Source organism: Balaenoptera acutorostrata, chromosome 3, assembly GCF_949987535.1.
Source record: "Balaenoptera acutorostrata chromosome 3, mBalAcu1.1, whole genome shotgun sequence".
NCBI classification, from domain to species: domain Eukaryota; kingdom Metazoa; phylum Chordata; class Mammalia; order Artiodactyla; family Balaenopteridae; genus Balaenoptera; species Balaenoptera acutorostrata.
The window spans coordinates 168,863,582-168,885,289 of record NC_080066.1 but is presented as its reverse complement, the minus strand read 5'-3'; the positions used below and the strand labels follow the sequence as shown (position 1 = coordinate 168,885,289).

Here is a 21,708-nt window from a genome sequence, read left to right as displayed (position 1 = left end):
TGCAGCTGGCCTGTTAGAACATGAAAAGCTCAGTGAAGACACCAGCTCAGGACAATACCCTGTGGGGTTGGGGTGCTGTCCTTTAGGACTGTGCTGAACCAATGGCTGATCCATTGTTGCTGGGTCCCCCATATGTAGATTCTATGGGTGCACGACCCACTTATAGAATTCACGTTTCCTGTTCCTGCAGCCTTAGGGTCTGCTCAGTTAGAGGTCCTGGTTCCGTGAACTCAAGTGATCAGCTCCACTTGGTAACAGTAGGTGGCAACTCAATGGGGCACCCTCTGCTCTCCCTCTTTCCCTGCCTCCCTGGGATTATGGTCCTTACGTACATGATAAAACATAAGCTTTAACTTCAGGTTCTGCTTTCTGGGGAACCCAGACTAAAATATCTTTCTATTGTTGATGAAGATTTTGACCTGTTTCCAGTTTGGGGCATTTTGAAACATGCTGCTATATATCTTCTTGTACATGTCTTTTGGTACATAAAAATACACATTTCTGTTGGCTATATCCCTGAGATTGGAACTGCTGGGTCATTTGGTCTGTGTATGTTTGGTAGATACTGCCAAGTAGTTTTCCAGAATCTGCTCGGCTTCTTATCTTACCCCACTTCCTAACAGATACATCTGTGGCTAAGTACGAGAAAATATCCTTCATATTACAGTTTTTTTGCTCTCATGTGTAATAATTCAACAGGCTGTTGCGTGGAAAAATTAATTCTCCGTCTTTGGAAATCTTTAAAGGAGACTGGTGACGGGGACTTTGTAGGAAAGATCCCTTTTCTGGAAGAGTTAGAATTAAACAAACTTTAGGGCTCCTCTCAACTCCAAGATCTTACAATTTAGTTGATTATCCAGGAATCAACTTCTGTTAAGAATAATTCTGTGCCTGCAAACTGTTTGCAAATGGTGTGATAAGAAAGTATCTATATACATAAAGATATACATCTCTCTCTATATATGTGTATATATATGTATGTATATACACACAAGAGGGAATTAGGGAGAAAGGAAAAGTAAATGTGGCAACGTGTTTAAATGTTCACAGTGTTATTCTCCCAAATTTTCTCTAGGTCTGAAATTTTCACAACAAAATTTTGGGAAGAAAGTGAAAAAATAAGAAATCCTGAATAAAACACTTGAAGAAATATGTTTTAAATGTTATTATATTCCATCTTGTGGATTTTCTAAATACTGTCTGTTAAGCTCTGAATCATTGTGTGCCTTAAAATTCATATGCCGAAGAGCCAACCCCCAATGTGAGTGTATTTGCAGGTAGGACCTTTATGGAGGTAAAGGTAATGAGGTCATGAGGGTGGGGTCCTCATCCAATAGGATTAGTGTCCTTACAAAAAGAGACACCAGGGAGCTGGCTCTCTCTCTCTCTCTCTCTCTAAGTGCATGCACTGAAGAAAGGCCATGTGAGGACGCAGTGAACAGATGGCTGTTTGCAACCACAGGGGAAAGCCCTCACCAGATACCAACCTTCTGGCACCTTGATATTGGACGTCCCAGCCTCCAGACTGTGAAATAAATTTATGTTGTTTAAGTCACCCAGTCTGCAGTATTTCATTATGGTGGCCCCAAGCAGACTTAAGACACTGTGTAAACTCTATTTTAATTAAAGTCCTGTGAATTTCCAGTGAACTGCACATGCATGAGGTAGACTGAGTTGTAATCAAAGCTGCATGATATGACGTGATGCATCTTCCTGAAGTATTTGTTTTACCCAATGGGGGTAACATAAATTATTTTCATATTAAAGTATCCATATTCATGTGTATTAGATGCAACATGTAAAAGGGCCATAGATTTCTAAGGCAAACCAGATGACCCCCCCAAAAAATTTTGTGCTTACTATGGGATAGCTCAGGCTTTGTATCTAGATCCTCTGGAGATATGCACTCATTTATATGGAAAAGTTTGCAAAGCATTCCTATTTTTTTTTTTTTTTTGGACAGTTTAATGCAGGTGCTAACTGCTTTTCATCTGTATTTCGTGTCTCTAAAAGCAAGGATTTTTAAAAACCACAACCACAACCTATTATCACACCTAAAACAATTAGCAGTAATTCCTTTGTATCATCCAATATCCAGTCAATATTCAAATTTCTCCAATTGTGTTATATACATTATATAAATATATCTGTATGACTTAGATTTAGAGTTTGAATTTAATAAATAGATTTGAAATTAGAATTTGTTTGAATCAGAATTCAAGTAAGATGTAAACATTGTTTCTTAAGTGTCTTTTAATCTATAGGTTCCCAGGCTATTTTTTTCTCATAATTTATTTGCTGGAGAAACTCGGTTGTTTGTCCTGTAGAACTTCCCGCAGTCTGGACGTTGTGATTGTACTCTTGTGGTATCATTTAATCTGTTCTTTGTCCCCTGTTCCCGTTTAAAACTTGACAATTAGATCTAGAGAGAAGCCTGGCTTCTCTCCATGCCATTATACAAAGTTATTTCCATAGACAGGGCATTTGGAGGCTCTAAAATACCTGCCTGCATGTCTAAGACTGTCTTTTAAAACCTTAAAAAGCATGGTAATTATATTTGGCCTGTATTTAAGTAAGGGCTCTTTTACAAGGGGTAAACATATTATTGCTAAAAAAGAAAGGCTCTTTTTTATTTAGACGAATTTTTTAGGAGAGTGCTACTGTAATCAGTTTAAGTCAAACAAAACTCTCAAATCTACAGAAATTCGTTTTTTATTTTAATTTAAAAATCATATTCATAAATATGTAATTTCATTTGAAAATTATAAATAATGACTTAAAACTGCTGAAATAAAAACCATATAAAGCTTAAAAATAAAAGAACCATCCTGCAAGGACAACTGGCTGCCATTGGGGGAAAACAAACTGACACCAAAATAAATCCCAGATGGAGTGCATAAGTATAAAAATAAAACATAATTCTAAAGGAAAATTTAAGAGAATATTTTTATAATCTTGGGTTGGGGTGGAGTGACAATCTGACATCAAAGCCAGATACCATAAAGGAAAAGACTAACATATATTACAACATAAAAATAAAAAAACTTCTCTATTTAAGCCTCTCAAAAAACAAAATTAAAACCCCATATTACTACAAACAAAGTTTTCAAAGACATGAAAAACCAGAAAAAACATATCCAATATTAATGGCAGACAAAGGATTAAAATCCTTAATAGACCTTTCAGTTTCCATAAGAAAAATTTCCCCATAGGAAAGTGGGCAAAGCTCATAAACAGCAATTCATAATAGAGAAAATAAAAATGTTCAAATACATGAAAAGATGCTCAAACTGAATACTCATCAAGGAAATGCATGCAAATTATAACAACAGTAGGAAATAATTTAAAATTGAAATTGATAGTATCCTATGTATTCACATACAGTTGATGAGAACATGATCTGATAAACCTTCTAGAAGGAAATATATGTCAAAATAAAGATCTATATATCCTTCTCCTAGGAATCTATTCTAAGGAAATAATGAGACATCAAACTACATATATAACATAATCTCATTTGTTAAAAAAACCTGAATATATATACAAATATATAGAGAAATCTGTAGAAAGATATAAAGCATACATAATGGGGGTAGGGATGGGAGGAGAGTAAGAGCTTACACAATATTATCTCTGTATGATGAGATTACAAGTGATCTCACTTTGTTCCTTATATCTTTCTCTGTTGTCTGAAAACTTCTCCCTATGATTATGTATTACAGATTATATGCAGAAAAAGTAAAGCAATTTTGAGAAAAATACATGCCGAGATTTTTCTAGCTTAATGTTCTGTTTCTGATCCCGGCATCCAAGGAGATTTTGTGAAAAGCATGCTCACCACGATTACTATAAGTTACTATAAATATTTTTAATTTTTTCTATTAATTTGTTAATTTATCCTAAGTGATATTCCTTAATTACCTTTTAGCCTGAAAACCTCAGAGAATATATTTTAAAATATTAGTCTATTAATGAGTCACTTAGCTATTTTCACATTATATCTAACATGCATATCTTATGAAAATATACTACTGCTTCTTTAAAAATACATATATACATAACTGTAATTCACATTAAACACAGTTGCCTTAAATATTCCAAAATAAACCAAAATAAAAATTCCTACATTTTCTCCAATGTAAATTTTAAGAAAGGGAAATAGTCTTCAGTCAGGCCTTTTACTGAAAAGAAAAACCAATTTGCCAATTTTCTCACAAATTTAAGAAAAACAGCAAAGACAGAGATATACAGAGGACATCAGAGAACTGACTGTGTTTAACGGCCTGACATATGAACTCACCAAAATGACACCCAAGCTCCAGAGGTCACAGGACTCATCGTAGCCATTGTGATTCAAGAGCTCTGGGGCGGCGTAGTGAAGAGTGAAGCACGGCGTCTTCAGAGGCTGATTATCGGGTGGCTTTAAGCGTGCAAACCCGAAATCAATTACTTTAATTTCCAAATTGTCATTTTCATCAGTGAACAATAAATTCTGCAAGATACAAACACTTCATTAGTTTCTCGTTAAAATGTCATGGGACTTGGTGATGCATTTATGCAATATTACCTTTCTATCTATTTACATTGGATTCAGATACAGAAAGGTCTGACGGGGTAGGTCTGGGACCTGGATGTCAGCGTACTGTTGCTCTCTGCTTTATACTTTTCTGTATCACATCAATTTGTACAAGGTCATGTGGAACATTTTCAATGGGACCATGCCTCTTCTTTGTCTATGCTTTCCCTTCTGCTTGTGTCTGTCTTTGACCTCCTCCACCAACCTCCCTTCCAACCTGGCTCTCAGGCATCTAATCCTCATTTAGAGATGCCACCAAACAGAAGATGGAAATTATTATATTTTCTTCTAGCATTTACTTTTCTTTCCTGGCACTTATCAGCTCTGCAATATTAGTTCAATGTCTTCACCCACATTAGACCATAATTCCATGAGGCCAGCAACTCTGCGTCTACCTTATTCATGACTCTCTCATGTAGTAGATGCTTTGGTAAATATTCGTCCATTGAATGAAGTCATAAATAAAATAGTTATACATAATATCTAGTAAAGCCTATTAAAGAATACATGGTGGAGACATACGTTTCAGAAATATTTTTTTCCAAAACAGTTAATACTTGAACATTTTTGATGCTTATGGATATTACCCTCTATTATTCAGAAAACATTGTTATTTTGAATCATTTGCCAAGCCGTGTCAATCACTAAGGTTTTACTGATTACTTTTGTATTTACCACTTGTTTAAAAAAATCTAACTGTACTGATGGGCAAATCACCATTTTTATTAGTACATCAAGCTAGTACCCACAGTAATTTAATCTGATTATACTGTCTTTAGACATCCTAACAAAATCTGTTATGCCTTTTTGATCATTAAATTATTCCCCAGTTCTGGAACACAATTTGCTTTTTAATATTATTTGAAGTGAAATAATATATATCATAGCATGCTTCACTGATACAAAGAAGAAAAATCTTCTAGGCCCCCATTCAAACGTTAAAAATGAATGAAGTGGTAGGAAAGCAGCAAAAAAATTAACTGAAAGTTTTCTTAAATTTTCTATTATACAAAATGCCTAATCCTGAATTTGTGATGGAATTAAAATGTGAATATAATTCAATGGAAGGCTTCACCACAACTGAAGTCATAGCTGGGGTTCATGGACCGGGTACTTGGGAGAAGTCTCAGCAAATGACCCCTGAACTCTTCCACAGCACAAGGCACCGTGCTACATACAGAGCAGTGGATGAAGCACACCTGGCCTGTCCTCCCAGAGCCTACAAGACTTTGGAAATGACTTCAGTGTCTTCTATACTAAGACCGGCTAAGGACTTCCTTGTTCTTAGATCTTGAAATGGAGGAGACGTGGTACACCCCTCTGCACTCCTCTCCCAATTCTCAAAGTGTAGTTGGGTGTGCATGGTCAGAAGTGGCAGGAATTAGTCATTCAAACCACATTTATCCTTGTCTCAAGTTCTGCCAGAAACTAGTTTGATAGAATGTCTCATCTTTCAAGAATATGGGGACCAGTTTGAAAAATACAAAGCAGCTTACTAAGAATGTCAGCCGGCTTCTAAATTTGTTTGATTCTCACCTAGAAATTATCTTGCCTTTGCAGAATATGAATACCACATAAATATCTACCAAAAGATGTACAGTCAGATCTTAAAATGCTACATCAATGTGAAAGGGATTAAACTTTTAGCTTGAAAATAATATACTCTGCCACTTAAAAGTCAAAGTGAAAGCTATTTTATTAAGAAAATGTTAGTACCAAGGCACATTTTCATGTCTCCAAAATATATGTTGATTTAGGACTATAATGGTAGTAGAATGTCCTTAATAATCAGACAATTCTTCTTTTCAAATGACTATTTGAAGGAAAATCTTTATGACAGATTAGAATTAAGCTATGTGAGTATCTTTTTAGTCAGTAAAATAGGAAGGCAAATTTCAATTCCGCTGGAGAGGACAGTTGCATCATTTGAGACTCATGAGGTGACAGATGGCCAGTTATCAAAGAATAAAACATGTGAAAATGAATTCTAGACAGTCATGGAACAGATCTTTTCAATTAAAAAAATTACATGCTTGTTCCTTGTCTATCAAAAAAAAAAACATTTAAGTGGTATGCTTTCACATTTAAAAATAGACAGCTAATCTCCAATGTACAGAGCACCATATTTTTAGTGGGCGTTGTGTGGGAGAGTGAGAATTGTGATGAAGGAAGCAGAGGGGTAGCTATCATAGTTGCAAGTTCATAAAACACAATTCACTTTTGATTAATTACGAGTAATATGAATAACAGTAATAGAAAGTACATAGAAGCTTAAATACTTTGGGACTCAGTCAATTATATCTGAAGGCACAGAATTCCATTTTAAAAACGTCCTCTTCCTACCAATAATCCAAGGTACTTAAATAAAAGGCAAAAATGGTGCTTTTTGAGAAATATTCTTTTGTAACCTAATACAAAAATAAACACCAAATTATTATTTTAAATATACTTAAAAATGTATTATAATCACATCGTAGTTAAAATTGAAATTCTATTTTAGATAGTAAATATATATAATTTTGTATAGGGTAGAGGATGATTCATTGTTATTCTTTTATAAATTATTGGGTTTTGTTTTTCAATTTTCATTATTCTTTTGATGATTTTCTAAAAGGGAGGAATTTTCATATTTTTGATACTAAAAAGGGATCATTCTAGAGTTAGAACCTTCTTTCTTAACCTTTTGAAAGAAGAAATATATAAAAAGCTGCTACTTCTACATTGCTACACAGTTCTATAAATATTATAGTACATGAGCAAAGAAAAGCACATGTAAGGATGGCATAACTCATTAAACAAAGACAATGCTTTATATTTAAAAATTTAGAACAGAACAACATACATTGCTATTCATGAGCTAATCAATTTGATTACAAAAGTGAAAGATAAGCTTTCAAAATACACGGTTAAAACCCCTCTAAAATGGTATACATATAGGAGGGGCATTATTTTCTGCGACAAAAATTTCCATTGCTATTTTTAGTCCACAATTGTTGCATAAAGTATTTCTTCCATAAAAGGCTCTCACACTTACAAATATAACCTCAAGATGATCAGCTGGCAAAAAAAAAAAAAAAAAGAAAAGAAAGAACGAAAAGACAAATTTATTTTAGACTGAAATAGAAAAGAAAAAAAAAGTGCAAGAAACGTGATATTTGCAAGTATCTATTTAGCAGAAAGCCCTGAAAATAAAAAACCAAAACACCCCCCCCCAAAAAAGCCCACACGTATCTGGGGGATATTTAATAATGATGCTAGATTGCATTATATGAAAAAACATGTAATTTTATACCTCGGGTTTCAAATCTCTATGTACCACTCCAACATCATGCATATGGCTTACAGCTGAAACAAGCTTCCGCATGATGTAGCTGGCTTCTGTCTCACTGAAGTGTTTCTTTCTCTTAATGCGTTCAAATAGCTCTCCCCCGTTCAGAAGTTCCATCACTAGAAATGTGTGAAGCTAGAAGAGAAAGAAGAATAATGTGGAGGGCCTTAATGAAGAGGAGGAGAAGCTTATCAACGTATAAAACATTTCCTGACTATGAACTATAACCAATAAATTTAAATAGTCCCTTGTTAAAATAGTCAACGGTGATCCTTGTATTTTAGAGGAAAGAGTTGAAGGATAATGTGGCTTTTTTAGAGTTCTATTTCGGTAATGGAAAATTTCAAGTACTGCAGTGAAATCTTTGTATATCCTTTCCTTGACTAATTCTTCACTTGAATTCCATTCCAACCCTCTCTATCAAGTGTACATATCTTTCTTCTTAAAGTGTAACCTAGTACAGATAATAATGTGAAATTGGCTGCTTTAAATAATATAGATTACTGATGGAATATGGGCAACTACCCCCAGGAGGCCTGACACACACATTTAATGGCAAATTTACCTTTTAAAAAAGGCACAGTTGGATGATGTCACTTTAAATCTTCTGTTAGGGCTCAACAGATTAGTTTCAGTGTTCCTGTTAATTCCTATGCCAAATACCCATAACTCACTTCGGGATTTTTTTTTTTTTAAATAATTGCTTTTGATCCCAAGGCATTATCTTAATTAAATAGTATTAAAAGTCATGTATTTACTATGTTTTGCATACATTCCCATAAAGAAAAAATGTAGGAGCTACTGAAAGGCAAGGGAATTACATCAGCTCTCCGATGAACACAAATGGTTTAAAAAAGATACAAATCAATATTCAGATTCAAGTGCTATGCCTTATAACACCAATGTTACTCAACAAACAAAACGAAGTATGCTTTCCTTTGAATTAGCAAAGTCCAGGAAAATTGCTTCATTAAAAAGATGATTATAAATACATTATCCTGCACATAATGGGCAAATTCTAGAAGGTGAATAACCCTTTTATTAAGAGAATTGCTCCCAGGCTATTAGAGACCATGCTAATTTGAGTTTCTACATCAGACAAATTAAGATCAGATCTAAAGGTCTGCTACAAGTATATGCCAGCAAGCTTTAAAAAAATGAGGGGCAAGACCTATAGTGGTTTAAGAGATAGGTTTTAGAGTCAAACCTGCATCTGAATGCCAGTTCTGCTACTTACTTATGACCTTGGGGATGTTACTTTACCTCTATGAACTTTAGCACCCTTACCAATAAAATGTAGGTAACAGTGAAAAATGTATATAGAGTAGCTTGAATAACGGCCCTCCGAAGATGTCCATATCCTAATCCCCAGAACCTATGGATGTTACCTTATACAGTAAAGGGGTTTTTCAGAAGTGATTAAGGATCTTGAGATGGGAAGGCTATCTTAATTATCCACCAGAGTCAACAGTATGAGATGGGACTATGGAAACAAAAGACTGGAATGAAACATGGAAGGGTCACAAGTCAAGAATGTGGGCAGTCTCCAGAGCTAAAAAAGACAGGTAAATAAGCTGTCCCTTAGAATGTGCAGAAGGAACCAGTCCTGCTGACACCTTGACTTTACAGCAGTGAGGCTGATTTTGAATATCTGACCTCCAGACCATAAGATAATCCCTCTGTATTGTTTTAGGTTTGTGGTAATTTGTAACAGCAGCAATAGGAAACTAATAGAGTAGTAAAGCACAAATCATGGTACACAAACTACACTGCTGTAACAGTCAAAGTTGGAGACACACCCTCAATCAATTTCACCCATCAGTTGAAAAGAGGACTATGGTGGATTCGGGCATGATCTAGGCAACTGTGTCACCATCATGGAAAAAACAACCCAAACTATCAACAACTGTATATTAGAATGATAATATATTTATACTGGTATACATAGGATTACATCATGAGATGGTTTCTATTCTAGTAACTCTTGAATATAAAAATAGCAAATAATAAAGTTAATTCGTCACATAAATAAAATATCAGGGATGTAATTCCTGAGATCTGACAGTGGCCTGACGGTCAGAGATGGAAAGTCTTTCGGGGGAAGTAGCTAGGGGCACAGCTGCAAAACCGAGGGGTGCGTCGAAGGTCATCCACCAAGCCCTTGATGGATGTGTGGATCGCCTTCAACAGGAGACTGCCTAGGCTCCTTGTAAGCACCCCCAGTGGGCAGGGGACTCCACCTGCACTGTAGTTGAGTGGCCCGGTGAGGTGGAGGCCGCAGAGGAGCAGGGAGAACAGTTCCCCCCGAGCCCTTGCTTCAAAGAGCTTCCTTTCCTGACTATAAGCACCAAGAATGCAAGTAGATGATGTCATTTTTGGGTGCTCACTCACCTGATGTGAAAACCAGGCTTTGCGTCTGCGTCCTCTAAGGCAGTAGAACAAAGTAATTAAGTGCTTGTTCTGAGGTTGGACTGCATGGGTTCAGATTCCAGCAGTACCACTTACAAACTGGGAGACCCGGTTACTTAATTTCTGGGAGCTTGATGATACATGTAGAATGAGTGCTATAATACCTGTACCACGTAACATATGTGAAAATAAATAGCAGCAGTTATTATAGTTATGAAGCTCCTGCTGCTGCCGCCTGGTTTCCCCACCATGTGTCATTCTTGGCCACGGCACTCTGGGATAGTTCAATGTGGTAGAGAACTGGGCCACAGCTCTCCTAGGACGTGGATGTCACGGTACCACACTGGAGAGAGCCCAGAACCGGAAACCAAGTTTTCCTACTAGATTTTCACTGACCTGCTCTGTGACCTTGGTTGGACGAGTCTCATGATGCCCTCCCCCCTTTTTTTTTCCTGTGGGAAAACACTCATGACCCTTCTGAACCTCAGTTTCTTAGGACCAACCACATCCAGGATTGGTTTTAGCTCTTGCGCGCAGCATGCTGTCTTGCGTAAGACTGTGCCATCCCGCCCAGTCCCAGGAGGAAAGATGACTGTAATGGAGAGATTTCTGCAGGGAAGGAGACATGGACCTGCCAAAACAGTGTTCCTCCTGTCTCCAAAGTTATAGAACCCTGTGTGAGGGTACTGCTGGAAAGTGGGACTGGGGGTAGAAGGCGGGTAGCATGAGCTGGCCTGTGGCCTGAGCAGAATCTGTCACCTGGAATAAGAGGATGGAAAGAGGGCTTCCCTGGTGACGCAGTGGTTGAGAATCTGCCTGCCAATGCAGGGGACACGGGTTCGAGCCCTGGTCTGGGAAGATCCCACATGCCGCGGAGCAACTGGGCCCATGAGCCACAATTACTGAGCCTGCGTGTCTGGAGCCTGTGCTCCGCAACAAGAGAGGCCGCGATAGTGAGAGGCCCGCACACCGCGACGAAGAGTGGCCCCCGCTTGCCGCAACTGGAGAAAGCCCTCGCACAGAAACGAAGACCCAACACAGCCAAAAATAAATAAATAAATAAATAAAAATTAAAAAATGACTAATACTCTTAAAAAAAAAAAAAGAAAAAAGATGGAAAAAGAGTATCTTTGCCCTCTGCTTCCTATTTGCTCTTTAGTTTAAACTAATGAGGCTTTAGGCTAAGTTCTACTCTTGAAGTTAAAGGATTAAGTTGAAGGCTGAAAATGACTGAGTACTGAGAGGTACGCGGAGATGAAGCTTTGCGGGGTGGTAGCTGAACTGGCAATAAGCACAATGAGCTGGGCTTTAGCCCCCCGTCCTCCTTCCAGGTCCTACACGACCACTACTGAGTGAGAGAAGCAGAAGTGAGAGGAAGCATTGATTTGGGGGTGGGTGACAGTGTGTGTGGAGTGGCTTCTCACCCTCTCACGTGGCTCGGTCATGTCCCATATCCCTCCCCCTGACTTTGATCCAGCACCAACACAACTGATGAAAAGTAGAACCTTGTATATGAATTAGTATCCACAGAAAAAAAAGTGGACTACCTGATCATGAAAAACTTCGTGTAATTTCACGATATTGGGGTGTCCTTCACAGAGTTTCAGAGCTGTTATTTCTTTCTGAGTATTGGCTTCCAACCTGCAAGATGAAACAGTTAGTCTCTTCATCCCTCTTCACCAAGTTTTTGGAAGCATTGCCCCAATCCTAATTTTGTTTTTATTTACAGTATATTCAGAATGTAAGTGTCAAAATATCAGAATGATGCTTCCCTGAAAGTAGTGAGTCATACACCCACCAGAACAAGTAAAGCATTATTCTTGAGAAAAATGATCATTTCTGAGTCAGGAAAGAGCTAATCACATGAAGAAATGGATGCTCTACTTGCCTGACAATTTGGTAATAAGAATATACAATCATGGAGGTAATAATCAGTTACCAAAACAACTAGCTGGCTCTCAAACTACCTATAGGTCACTAAATAATTGCAGAACAAAATATTTCAAATATACAACTAATAGGAATGGCAAAAGCTGCTGAACTCACTAAGCGAGTCTGATTGAATAACACCGCCACAAGAAAGTCTTCTCATAATAACCGCAAAAGCATATCATACTATGATTTATGTCTAAAATGGATTACTTTCTCAGAGCTAGAAGTATAATGGATCAACTGATGAGCTGAATGGCTAAAACCTTGGTTAAAAACCTTATAATATACCATTATTTTCCTTTTAAATAAAAATCTTAATTTATAGAATCCATTGACTAGGACGAATACATAAGAGAGACTGCTGGAAATGTGATACCTTTTGCTGATTATTTTGACCGCAAATGCTTGGTTACTTTTTTTGTGTATGCACTTTCGACAGATTGAAAAACTTCCTTCTCCCAATGGTTTGTCCTTCAGATCTAGGTCATAGTGTTGATAGAATGGAGAGTCCTGACAGGAAACCAACATCATTTCACTTAAGAAAATATTAGTAATACACAGGGATAGATAAAATTGTTGAGTAATAGAACATTATTAATGTTAATAAATAGGAGTGGAATACATTTATAATCTCTAAAAATTCATCATTAGCTCATTTCTATCATGTATATCACTTATTTAAAATATATTACTTTCTATCGTAAGAAAGGAGCTCATTCAGATGGATGTTAATAATTCTCTAGGACAAATCTTACTATTTCCATTTATTCATTTTTTAAAACTACGTTTTAGTCAAATGGAAAGTCTATTAAATTTACTTGACTTGAGAAAGTCAATTAGTGTTGGTATTTAAACCATGAATATGTCATTTAATTAACCACATGGCTACACCTTCATCATTGCACTCCTTGCCACATTCGTCACTCCGGGACGATCGACTCCCATGTGAAACTGAAGAGGGTCTATGACGGCTGCATTACGCTTGAAGAGAATAGAAGGAGCAACAAAGGAATAGCCCTAAAAAAAAAAAAGAAAGGTAAAAAAACAAGGATTTGCAATTTTCCAGTTTAGCACAGACTAGATTGTAATAATTTTTTTCTTCTTTGACTCCGTGCTTTCACTGCTGAGGGCGTGGGTTCGATCCCTCATCAGGGAACTAAGATCCCGCAAGCCACATGGCGAGGCCAAAAAAATTAAATAAAATAAAAAGCTCAAATATTTGTTAAGATGAATCTAAAATGCAAGGTTATTTCAAATCAATAGAATAATGCTTTTCAGAAGGAGATCACGCCATCTTCTGGTAGAACTAAACCGATTCAAAACTAAAGGCAGAAAAATACTTCCTTCCTATCCCACCCCCAGTATCTGACTCATAGATATAATTATTTTGCATTGCTGATAAAAGTTTGCTTATAAACAAACACAACTAACTTCTCAAAAAAGGTACAGTTAAGGAACCAAAAAGTGGTCCAAATGCTACTGGTTTTCAAACTAGATAAATAGCAAGTTTCATTCCAGTCAGTTTCTAATTCAGCAATTATTTGACTCATTATATTTCCTTAGGTTAAATTTAAAATTGAGTTTTAGAAAAGGAATCAAATCAAACAGCAGAATGATGTGCTGAACCAAAAGTGGTACAGATCTTCCTTGACTTACAATGGAGTTACGTCCTGATAGACCCACCATAAATTGAAAATATCCTAAGTTGAAAATGCATTTAACACACCTAACCTACCAGACGTCACAGCTTAGCCTGGCCTACCTTAAACGTGCTCAGAACACTTACATTAGCCTACAGATGAGTAAGATCATCTAACACAAAGCCTATTTAATAATAAGTGTTGGATAGCTCATGTCATTTACTGACTACTGTACTGAAAGTGAAAAACAATGGTTGTTTGGGTTCCGATTGGTTGTAAGTGCATCAGCTATTTACCCTCGTGATCGAGTGGCTGACTGGGAGCCGGGGCTCACTGCTGCTGCCCAGCATTGTGAGAGGATCGTACTGCACATCACCATCCCGGGAAAGATCAAAACTCTAAGTATGGTTTCCGTGGAATGCGTATCACTTTTGCACCACCATAAAGTCAAAAAATCCTAAGTTGAACCATCGTAAATTGGGGACCATCTGTATAATGATGGATGATTAATCTGTTTAAGCTAGAACATTCACTAATTCGAGGAACATTTTTTTCAACATCTGCTTTGTCCCAGCCAAGTGCTAGCCACTAGTGTCACCTATGTCCAGAGACAGTGTCTGGACAGCCAGATTAAACCAAACTACTGGGATGCTAATGGGAGTCAAAGAAGTGAAGCTATGATGCCATTTAATAGAATATTTTATCTTAAGGCTGAGAAAAGATCCTTTCCTAAGTGTAAAATCCTTTCTAAATCTTTTTTACGAGTTGAGAAACAGTTCTGATTAGTCACTGAAGATAAGGAATCAGATAACACAGTTTATGAATTAAGGAATATTTTGTATGATTAAAAGTAGGGTAGTATTATGTTTTCTATAAAAGAGCTTGAACAGAAGTAAAATTTCAGGTGTAAATTCAACACATTTATTTGCAATATCTCTGTATTTAATAATTTTGAAGAGATTAGACAGTCCTGTTTTTCAAGATGCCAAAAAGCTTTCACATGGGAAAATTAATCTTTTCTTTCAAAGCATACATGGCCAACAAACACGTGTGGGCTCTTGGACATTACCTGAAACAGCCTCTCAGAGCTCTGGGGCAGTGCTGCGGGAGAGTAGGTGGGGTCCATTTCTGTGAACTCTTCTGCAAAGTTACTCACATCTAATTCATCTCGGATGACTGGCTTAAAGGGCGCGGGCACTTTTTTGGCAGCTAAATCATCCCAATTTATTTTCTAAAACAGAGAAAGAAAATTGGTACAAAGTAGAAATCAACAAAGTTGAAATATATTTTTGAAAAATAACAAAGATAATGATTTTAGTTGAACAACAGAGAGAGGCACATATTTATTTATTTTTTAATATTTATTTTATTTATTTATTTTTGGTTGCATTGGGTATTCGTTGCTGTGCATGGGCTTTCTCTAGTTGCAGCGAGCAGGGACTACTCTTTGTTGCGGTGCACAGGCTTCTCATTGCAGTGGCTTCTCTTGCTGCGGAGCACAGGCTCTAGGCGTGCGGGCTTCAGTAGTCGTGGCACGCAGGCTCAGTAGTTGTGGCTCGCGGGCTTCAGTAGTTGTAGCTCGTGGGCTCTAGAGTGCAGGCTCAGTAGCTGTGGCGCACGGGCTTAGTTGCTCTGCGGCATGTGGGATCTTCCTGGACCAGGGCTCGAACCCGTGTCCCCTGCACTGGCAGGCAGATTCTTTTTTTAATTAATTAATTAATTAATTAATTTATTTCAGGCAGATTCTTAATCACTCCGCCACCAGGGAAGCGCGAGAAGCACATATTTCAAACCAATGATTTTAAAAAATATTTTTTACAAGCAGGAGCACATTTTTTGACCACAGCTTATAGCTCACCAAAGCTGTGACTGAGATGAGACTTTCTCCACCACTGTGGAATCTCGTCCTGGCCACTGGGGGGCACCAGGACACCCTAGTTCACCCTTAGGGATAACAAAAATTATTTTGTCATGAGTCCCCTGAGACAGGCGTTAAGCCAAACCAAAACCAAACCAAACCTAAACTATAATAAAGGGCTTTAAAATGGATATGAATATTAACTCTAAAGGAACATCCCTATTTTTTAGAGGCAGTGTTAACTAGCTTTCCTTCTGTACTTGCTTTTCCTCCTGGCCATCTGGACAAATTAGAAAATAAACAAACTCACTCTAATTCATGCACTGGTTTATGTCTATAAGTCTAAATGATACTGTGATAGTATGAACTGATGTAACCATTCTTTTCTCATTCAACTGTATTCAAGCTATTCAACATTGCCTCTTCTCTCCCCCATGGGATAATCCAGGCCCCCTTTCTACCCATGTCAGTCACTGTCTGATAAACTGCCATGTCTTATATTATTCAAATTCAACCCTCTGTTCCGTTTTCTTTATTATCCTTCTGCCACGAAAAACAACCTCAGATAATACTTACTGAACGGAATCCCACAGATACCCTATTAATGTATTTCTCTTATAATCTAAGATGTCATCCTTGATAGTAAGATACACACTTATTTTATGTACCATTAAGAAAGAAAAAGCATTACCAATTAGAATAGTAAAATGTTGTCCACTGTAAGCTGCATACTGATTTCAGAGATGGTAAAATGTGAAACTTGCACTTCTTGGTTGATGACATTCAGTAAGTATAATCAACTAACATAAAATGTTTTTATTATGCCCTCTTGTGGAGGCAATGGAGGTAAAATCATTAAATTACAGACCTTCAAAGTTTTCAACTAAAATGGGTTTTAGAGATCATTTAGTTCATCCTCTTTATTTGATCCAGATGGAAATCGAAGCCCGGAAATCAGAACTAACCTTTTCACTTAAACATTTGGGAGGGTCAGTCTCTTGACTTTCTAGTTCGTGTTCTTTCCTAGCGTATGATTACATTACAAGCATATGATTACAAGCGTATGATCTGTGCTTGGCTCTTGTACATACATTAAGAGAAACTTCTAGAGTAAAGGGGTAATTTAAAGAAATATACTGTTAGCAGGAGAATGTTTAGTATGGAGAAAATTGAATGCTCTTACAATCCTCTCCACCTCCACCCCATTTGGGTCTTTACAAGTAGAATTTTGGTCTTTCCTGAAGTGTCCCTGTCATTTAAAAAGTCAAGGCAATTAAATAACCTAAAATTACTATTCTAAGCTATAGAAAAGAGAAATTTCTCTAATATGAAAGCATTTTGCAATATTCACAAGTACAGGGAACTGTGGAGAAAAAGATCCTACGAAAATATGATTTGGGGTATTTTGCTTGAGTATGTTCTTGAATTTTACCTTATTGTTAATTTTTGAGCCAAACTTCTGAACAAGGTATATGAAATAGTTTGTTCAAATGTTAACGTTTCCAAGCCATATTAATCTATGAAATGCACATGCTGAGAAATTAATTTTATTCTAAAGATACTTCTCACTATGTTACTGAACTTCTGTAAGATGTACAGTAATGATTTTCTAAATGGTTACACCAAGAGACTGAAATAAATGTGCCCTTTTTTGAGTATATAAGTACAGAGAGAGAATTCTTATTCTCAATCACTATTTGTTTTTCTATATTAAAAACACAATAAATAACAACATGAAAGCTTACTCTACAGCAGAGTTTTTTTCTTTGTTTTGGTGTGATATTTTCATTAATTTTGGTGATAATAATGTAAAAGCTCAGTCTGCAAAGTAAAAATAAAACCTTGATGGTCCCTTTTGAGCATCAATATTTAGGTCATGCTTATTGATATGAGGAAATTATTTAAAAGTCATAAGCTCAGAGTTTTAGGAATCGAGGTCATGGTATCCCAGGTTGACCATTAGACTGAAATAACTAGCCAACTCAGTCTATTTAACTTTTTTTTTCCAGTTATCTAAAATTTTGGTAATTTTTTGGACAACACTTAGCGTACTAGGTTGAGCAGACATGTTGGTGCTCTGCAGAATGGTCTTATTAGGCTTTTGCAGAATAAGAAAAGCACTGTTTCAAGTACAAAGAAAATAAATGAATAATTCTCTATATATTATAATACGTAACTGAGAAAGAGGCTGATTTTGAATTTTCTAAGATTTCTGGGAAAAGAAGAGATGAAATCACTATCTAAAAAGCATAACATAGTGGCAGTAATAGCTCGTGAACTGAGAAGTAAAAAATATAATAAAAGTCTCCTTAGTCTATATGCCTAAATCTTGAGATCACAAATGGAAATCAATACTCAGAAACTCTAACCAATAAGTATGTAGAGAATCAAATGTTATTATAATCCTCCCCTCTCTCCCTTCATATAGACCATTTAGGTCCCTACAAGTAGAATTCTGATTCTTCTTAAAGGGTCCCTGTCATTTAAAAATTGGGAGAAAATGACTCCAGAACAGCCCAAGTTCACTCATTTCACCAAGAATGCCAAGTACCCTGAAAACAGCAGGGCATATAAGACCATCTGTTCAATACGTTTCACCTGAAAAAAGAGATGTTCTTTGATTTCATCTGCATCACGTGGACCACATCCCAGTCTTTTCTTGGGATCTTTCATCAAGAGACGCTGAATTAGGTCTTTGGCTACAGCACTCATTTCTTGGGGATACGGAGGCTCGCTTTTTAATATTCTCCTGTAGGCAGATAAAACTTGCTGTTAAAACAACCATAGGATGAAGTTATAGTGACCGTATTCTTCGCAGAAAACAAGTATGGCGCAACACACTCTGAAATTGAACTCTATGTGAAAAACAGAGATAAAAATATGAGATACCATGAAATCAAATTTCTCAAACTTAAGCAGAAACAAAAAGCATTGATCATTTCCCAGTATAAGTCAATCCTCATGGGAAACTAACATCCCAAATATTTAATTAGGAAAAAAAAAGGCTTAGGGTTGGATTAGATCTCCTATCTATGGACTAGACTCTATGAGTAAAACTTTTACAATGGAAACAACTTTAATAAACTCAGGGAAGAGAATTCAGCACTCAGATTTGGAAGGACAAAAGAAATCCCAACTCTACCTGCCTAGCTTCTCTTGCCCTGTGTGCCAGTGAACATAAGGCGCCAGCGGGAATGGAGAGGGAAGGAAGCCCCAGAAAGGGAGAGTCAGAACCCGTTGGATGTGGCTCAACTCTTGATACCAGAGCTGGGGGCTCTTCATGGGATGAAAGCATCTGCTTATTTATCTGCGACGCTAAAACAGACTGGCAAGCCTTAGAAGGCAAGTGGTGCTCAAAGATGGAGTAAACGCTACTATTTATTACAGAAAGTAAAAAAATTAAGATGATCAGGTTTCTTGATGAAATATTTTAAATTATTCTAAGGTCACAGATGAAATCGATCCAATCCAAATGTACCTTTGCCCCTCTTAAAAGCCAGAGCAATAGTTTAATGAGAAAGAAATAATGGAAGGGGCTGATGGAAACTAAGAAGCTTAACATAGTACACATGGAGATAAACAGTTTCTCAATTATTTGGTTTGCAAAAAGATCCCCTGTTGTGCATTAAAATAGTAATAACTGTTGTGGAACAAAAAATAGATAATAAGTTAATAAGAGATAGTACAGTGCAGTTAAGAACAGGAATTTGGAGCCTTTTGGGATCAAGTTCAAGCACTGGCTCTGCCGCTTATTGGCTGTGTGACCTTAAAATAGTTAATTAATGCCTCTGTACCACAGTTTCCTCAACCGCTTTCTCAACCACAGTACCTGCCTAAAATGGGTATTATGCCTCTTAAATAAGCGAAGACGTGATGTACAGTGCTTGGCACCGCCCCTGAAACGCAGCAAACGCTTGATCAATATGAGCTACTCGCTGTCCTGCTCCCTCATTTAAGGCAACCACAAAGAAAACAGACAGACAGCCTGGAGCAAGGAGCACTGAGCATCAGGGAAATGACGGTGGGATGGTAACTTCTGACTGAACATTCCAGCAGTGTTGTTCATTTCAAAGTGAATTCTACTTCTAGCGCTCCATCCTGGGAACCTAAGAAAATGCTGAAAGAACAAGCAAAAAAAAAAAAAAAAAAAAAGCAGCAGAACCCTCTTTTCTTTCTGATTCTTTAGTGTTTTCCCATGGCTCACTGCCCGTCAGCGTTGCAGCATTAGAGAGAATCCTCTCCTGACATAAGGTGCGGGCACCCTGTTTCTCAGGGAAAAGCAAGCATAGCCTGTTCCACTTCTCCATCTTTAATGTCCTTTCTGCAGGCAAGGGTTTCTTGTGTAAAAGGACCAGGCTCTAGATTCACTGCTGCTGAACCATGTGTAGAAAGAAGCACTTTGGCTGACGTCATCTGAGGGTACCGACTCTGTACTGTTACTCTTACACCTAAGTCAGCGACGTTTACTGGCAGTCTGCTCCGTACCAAGCACTGGGGATAGGAATGGTCAGTCTTGTTGACTGTGGTGGGTTCGTGGAGAAGGAGGGCCAGCGAGAGAGCCATGAGCACCTGAAGAGAGGCACGGCCCCACCGAAATGCCCAGACTGGAAGCAGGCACAGGAGACCCCGTGCACACGTCAGGGCAGTAGTCCGGACACACAAACAACAGCATCGGTGTGCCACCGAGGTGTGCGTCAGGTCCACGTGCAAGGGAACGAGAGGTTTAGATTCGGGTGAGGCAGGGATCAGATCGGGAAGAAACTGAGTAGAAATCTACAGGAATTCCTGCTGAAAACAGTGCTGATGAGGGAACACGCAGAACAAACAGCGATGGCCCCAAACCCTCCCCTTTCCTGAGTGAGAATAATAGGGCCAGAAGCAGCGGGAGCAGACCCGCACAGAGCATGCTCAACACCCACCCGACGTAGAGGAGTGACAGCAGGAGCCTTGCTGGAGACTCACGGAGGGACCACTGCTGTTGTCATATAAGCAGAGTGAGACAGGGTTTCCTTAGCGATGTGGAGAGGCTCTGAAGCCCAGGAAGAGGACCAGAAACTGGGGATGGGGTGGTAGGGAGACAGTAGGCTCAACCCTTTCCTCCACGGGAAGATGATCCCGGATTTACCTTCTTCTTATACTGTTTCCTTGAAACGCACCGGGTCAAGATGGATGTGAAGCGTCAGGTGTGTGGTCATTCTGAAGTTACCCCTGAGAAGTGAACCGCGCCTGGCCAGACAGGTGTGAACAGGCACGTAGGTCCTGGGAGTCGTCTTGTCCAGGAGTATTTAAAACATATTCACGAGCCTCTGTGTGTTCTCTCTTATTCCCAAGGGTGTCCTTGTGGGGGCTTGGAAGCTGTGTTCGTGGGAGTTAGAAGCCAGAGTTCCTGCGCTGAGTTTCCTCTGCTGGGTGGTCCATGCCCGCCCACTAGGTCCCATCACTAATGGCTGAGCGTGTCCCTTCTGGTCTGGGAAGTCAGGTCTAGGTGGTTGGAAAGACCTCTGATGAGATGTGTTTGATGTTGTCATGCAGATACACTATGCTTCCTGACCTGTATCCTTCCAGAAAGCTAAGTAAAACTGGTGCCAGATTCCAGCCTATTGTGCCCTGTGAGTATGAATGTCAGCCTGAGGGCCAGCCCACCGTGGCTGTGCAGGGTGGGCACTGAGAAATGCAGGTGCAGGTGGAGGGTTTCTGTGGGATGCCCACTTGTAACAATACCAGGGCATCTTGCAATAAGGGCTGGGAGACATTTCTTGGGTGTTGCTGCCACTTTACCTCTTCCAATGTGCTTGATTTCTGAACTGGTAATAACCCAGAGCTATTTTTTCTTGCTTCCAAATGAATCTTAGAGCCCTCTGTAAAATCAGAACAAGCTCTGAATTAACATATCACGTTGAACACTTCACGTGTATATTATCATTCAATCCATACAAAAATCCTATCAAAAAGCTATTATTATCCC

At 38.1% G+C, this 21,708-nt stretch overlaps 1 protein-coding gene across 1 annotated transcript in view; it reads right to left on the bottom strand.

The window, feature by feature from the left end:
• RPS6KA5 (ribosomal protein S6 kinase A5) overlaps nt 1-21,708 on the bottom strand; it is a 186,888-nt gene that overhangs the window by 6,301 nt on the left and 158,879 nt on the right. The window contains exons 8-14 of the mRNA XM_007180869.3: nt 18,342-18,492; nt 14,955-15,116; nt 13,137-13,262; nt 12,622-12,755; nt 11,861-11,954; nt 7,869-8,039; nt 4,301-4,492 (exon numbers count right to left, since the gene is read on the bottom strand). Coding sequence (XP_007180931.1) covers nt 4,301-4,492; nt 7,869-8,039; nt 11,861-11,954; nt 12,622-12,755; nt 13,137-13,262; nt 14,955-15,116; nt 18,342-18,492 — 1,030 coding nt within the window. The remainder of the gene's footprint in view (nt 1-4,300; nt 4,493-7,868; nt 8,040-11,860; nt 11,955-12,621; nt 12,756-13,136; nt 13,263-14,954; nt 15,117-18,341; nt 18,493-21,708) is intronic.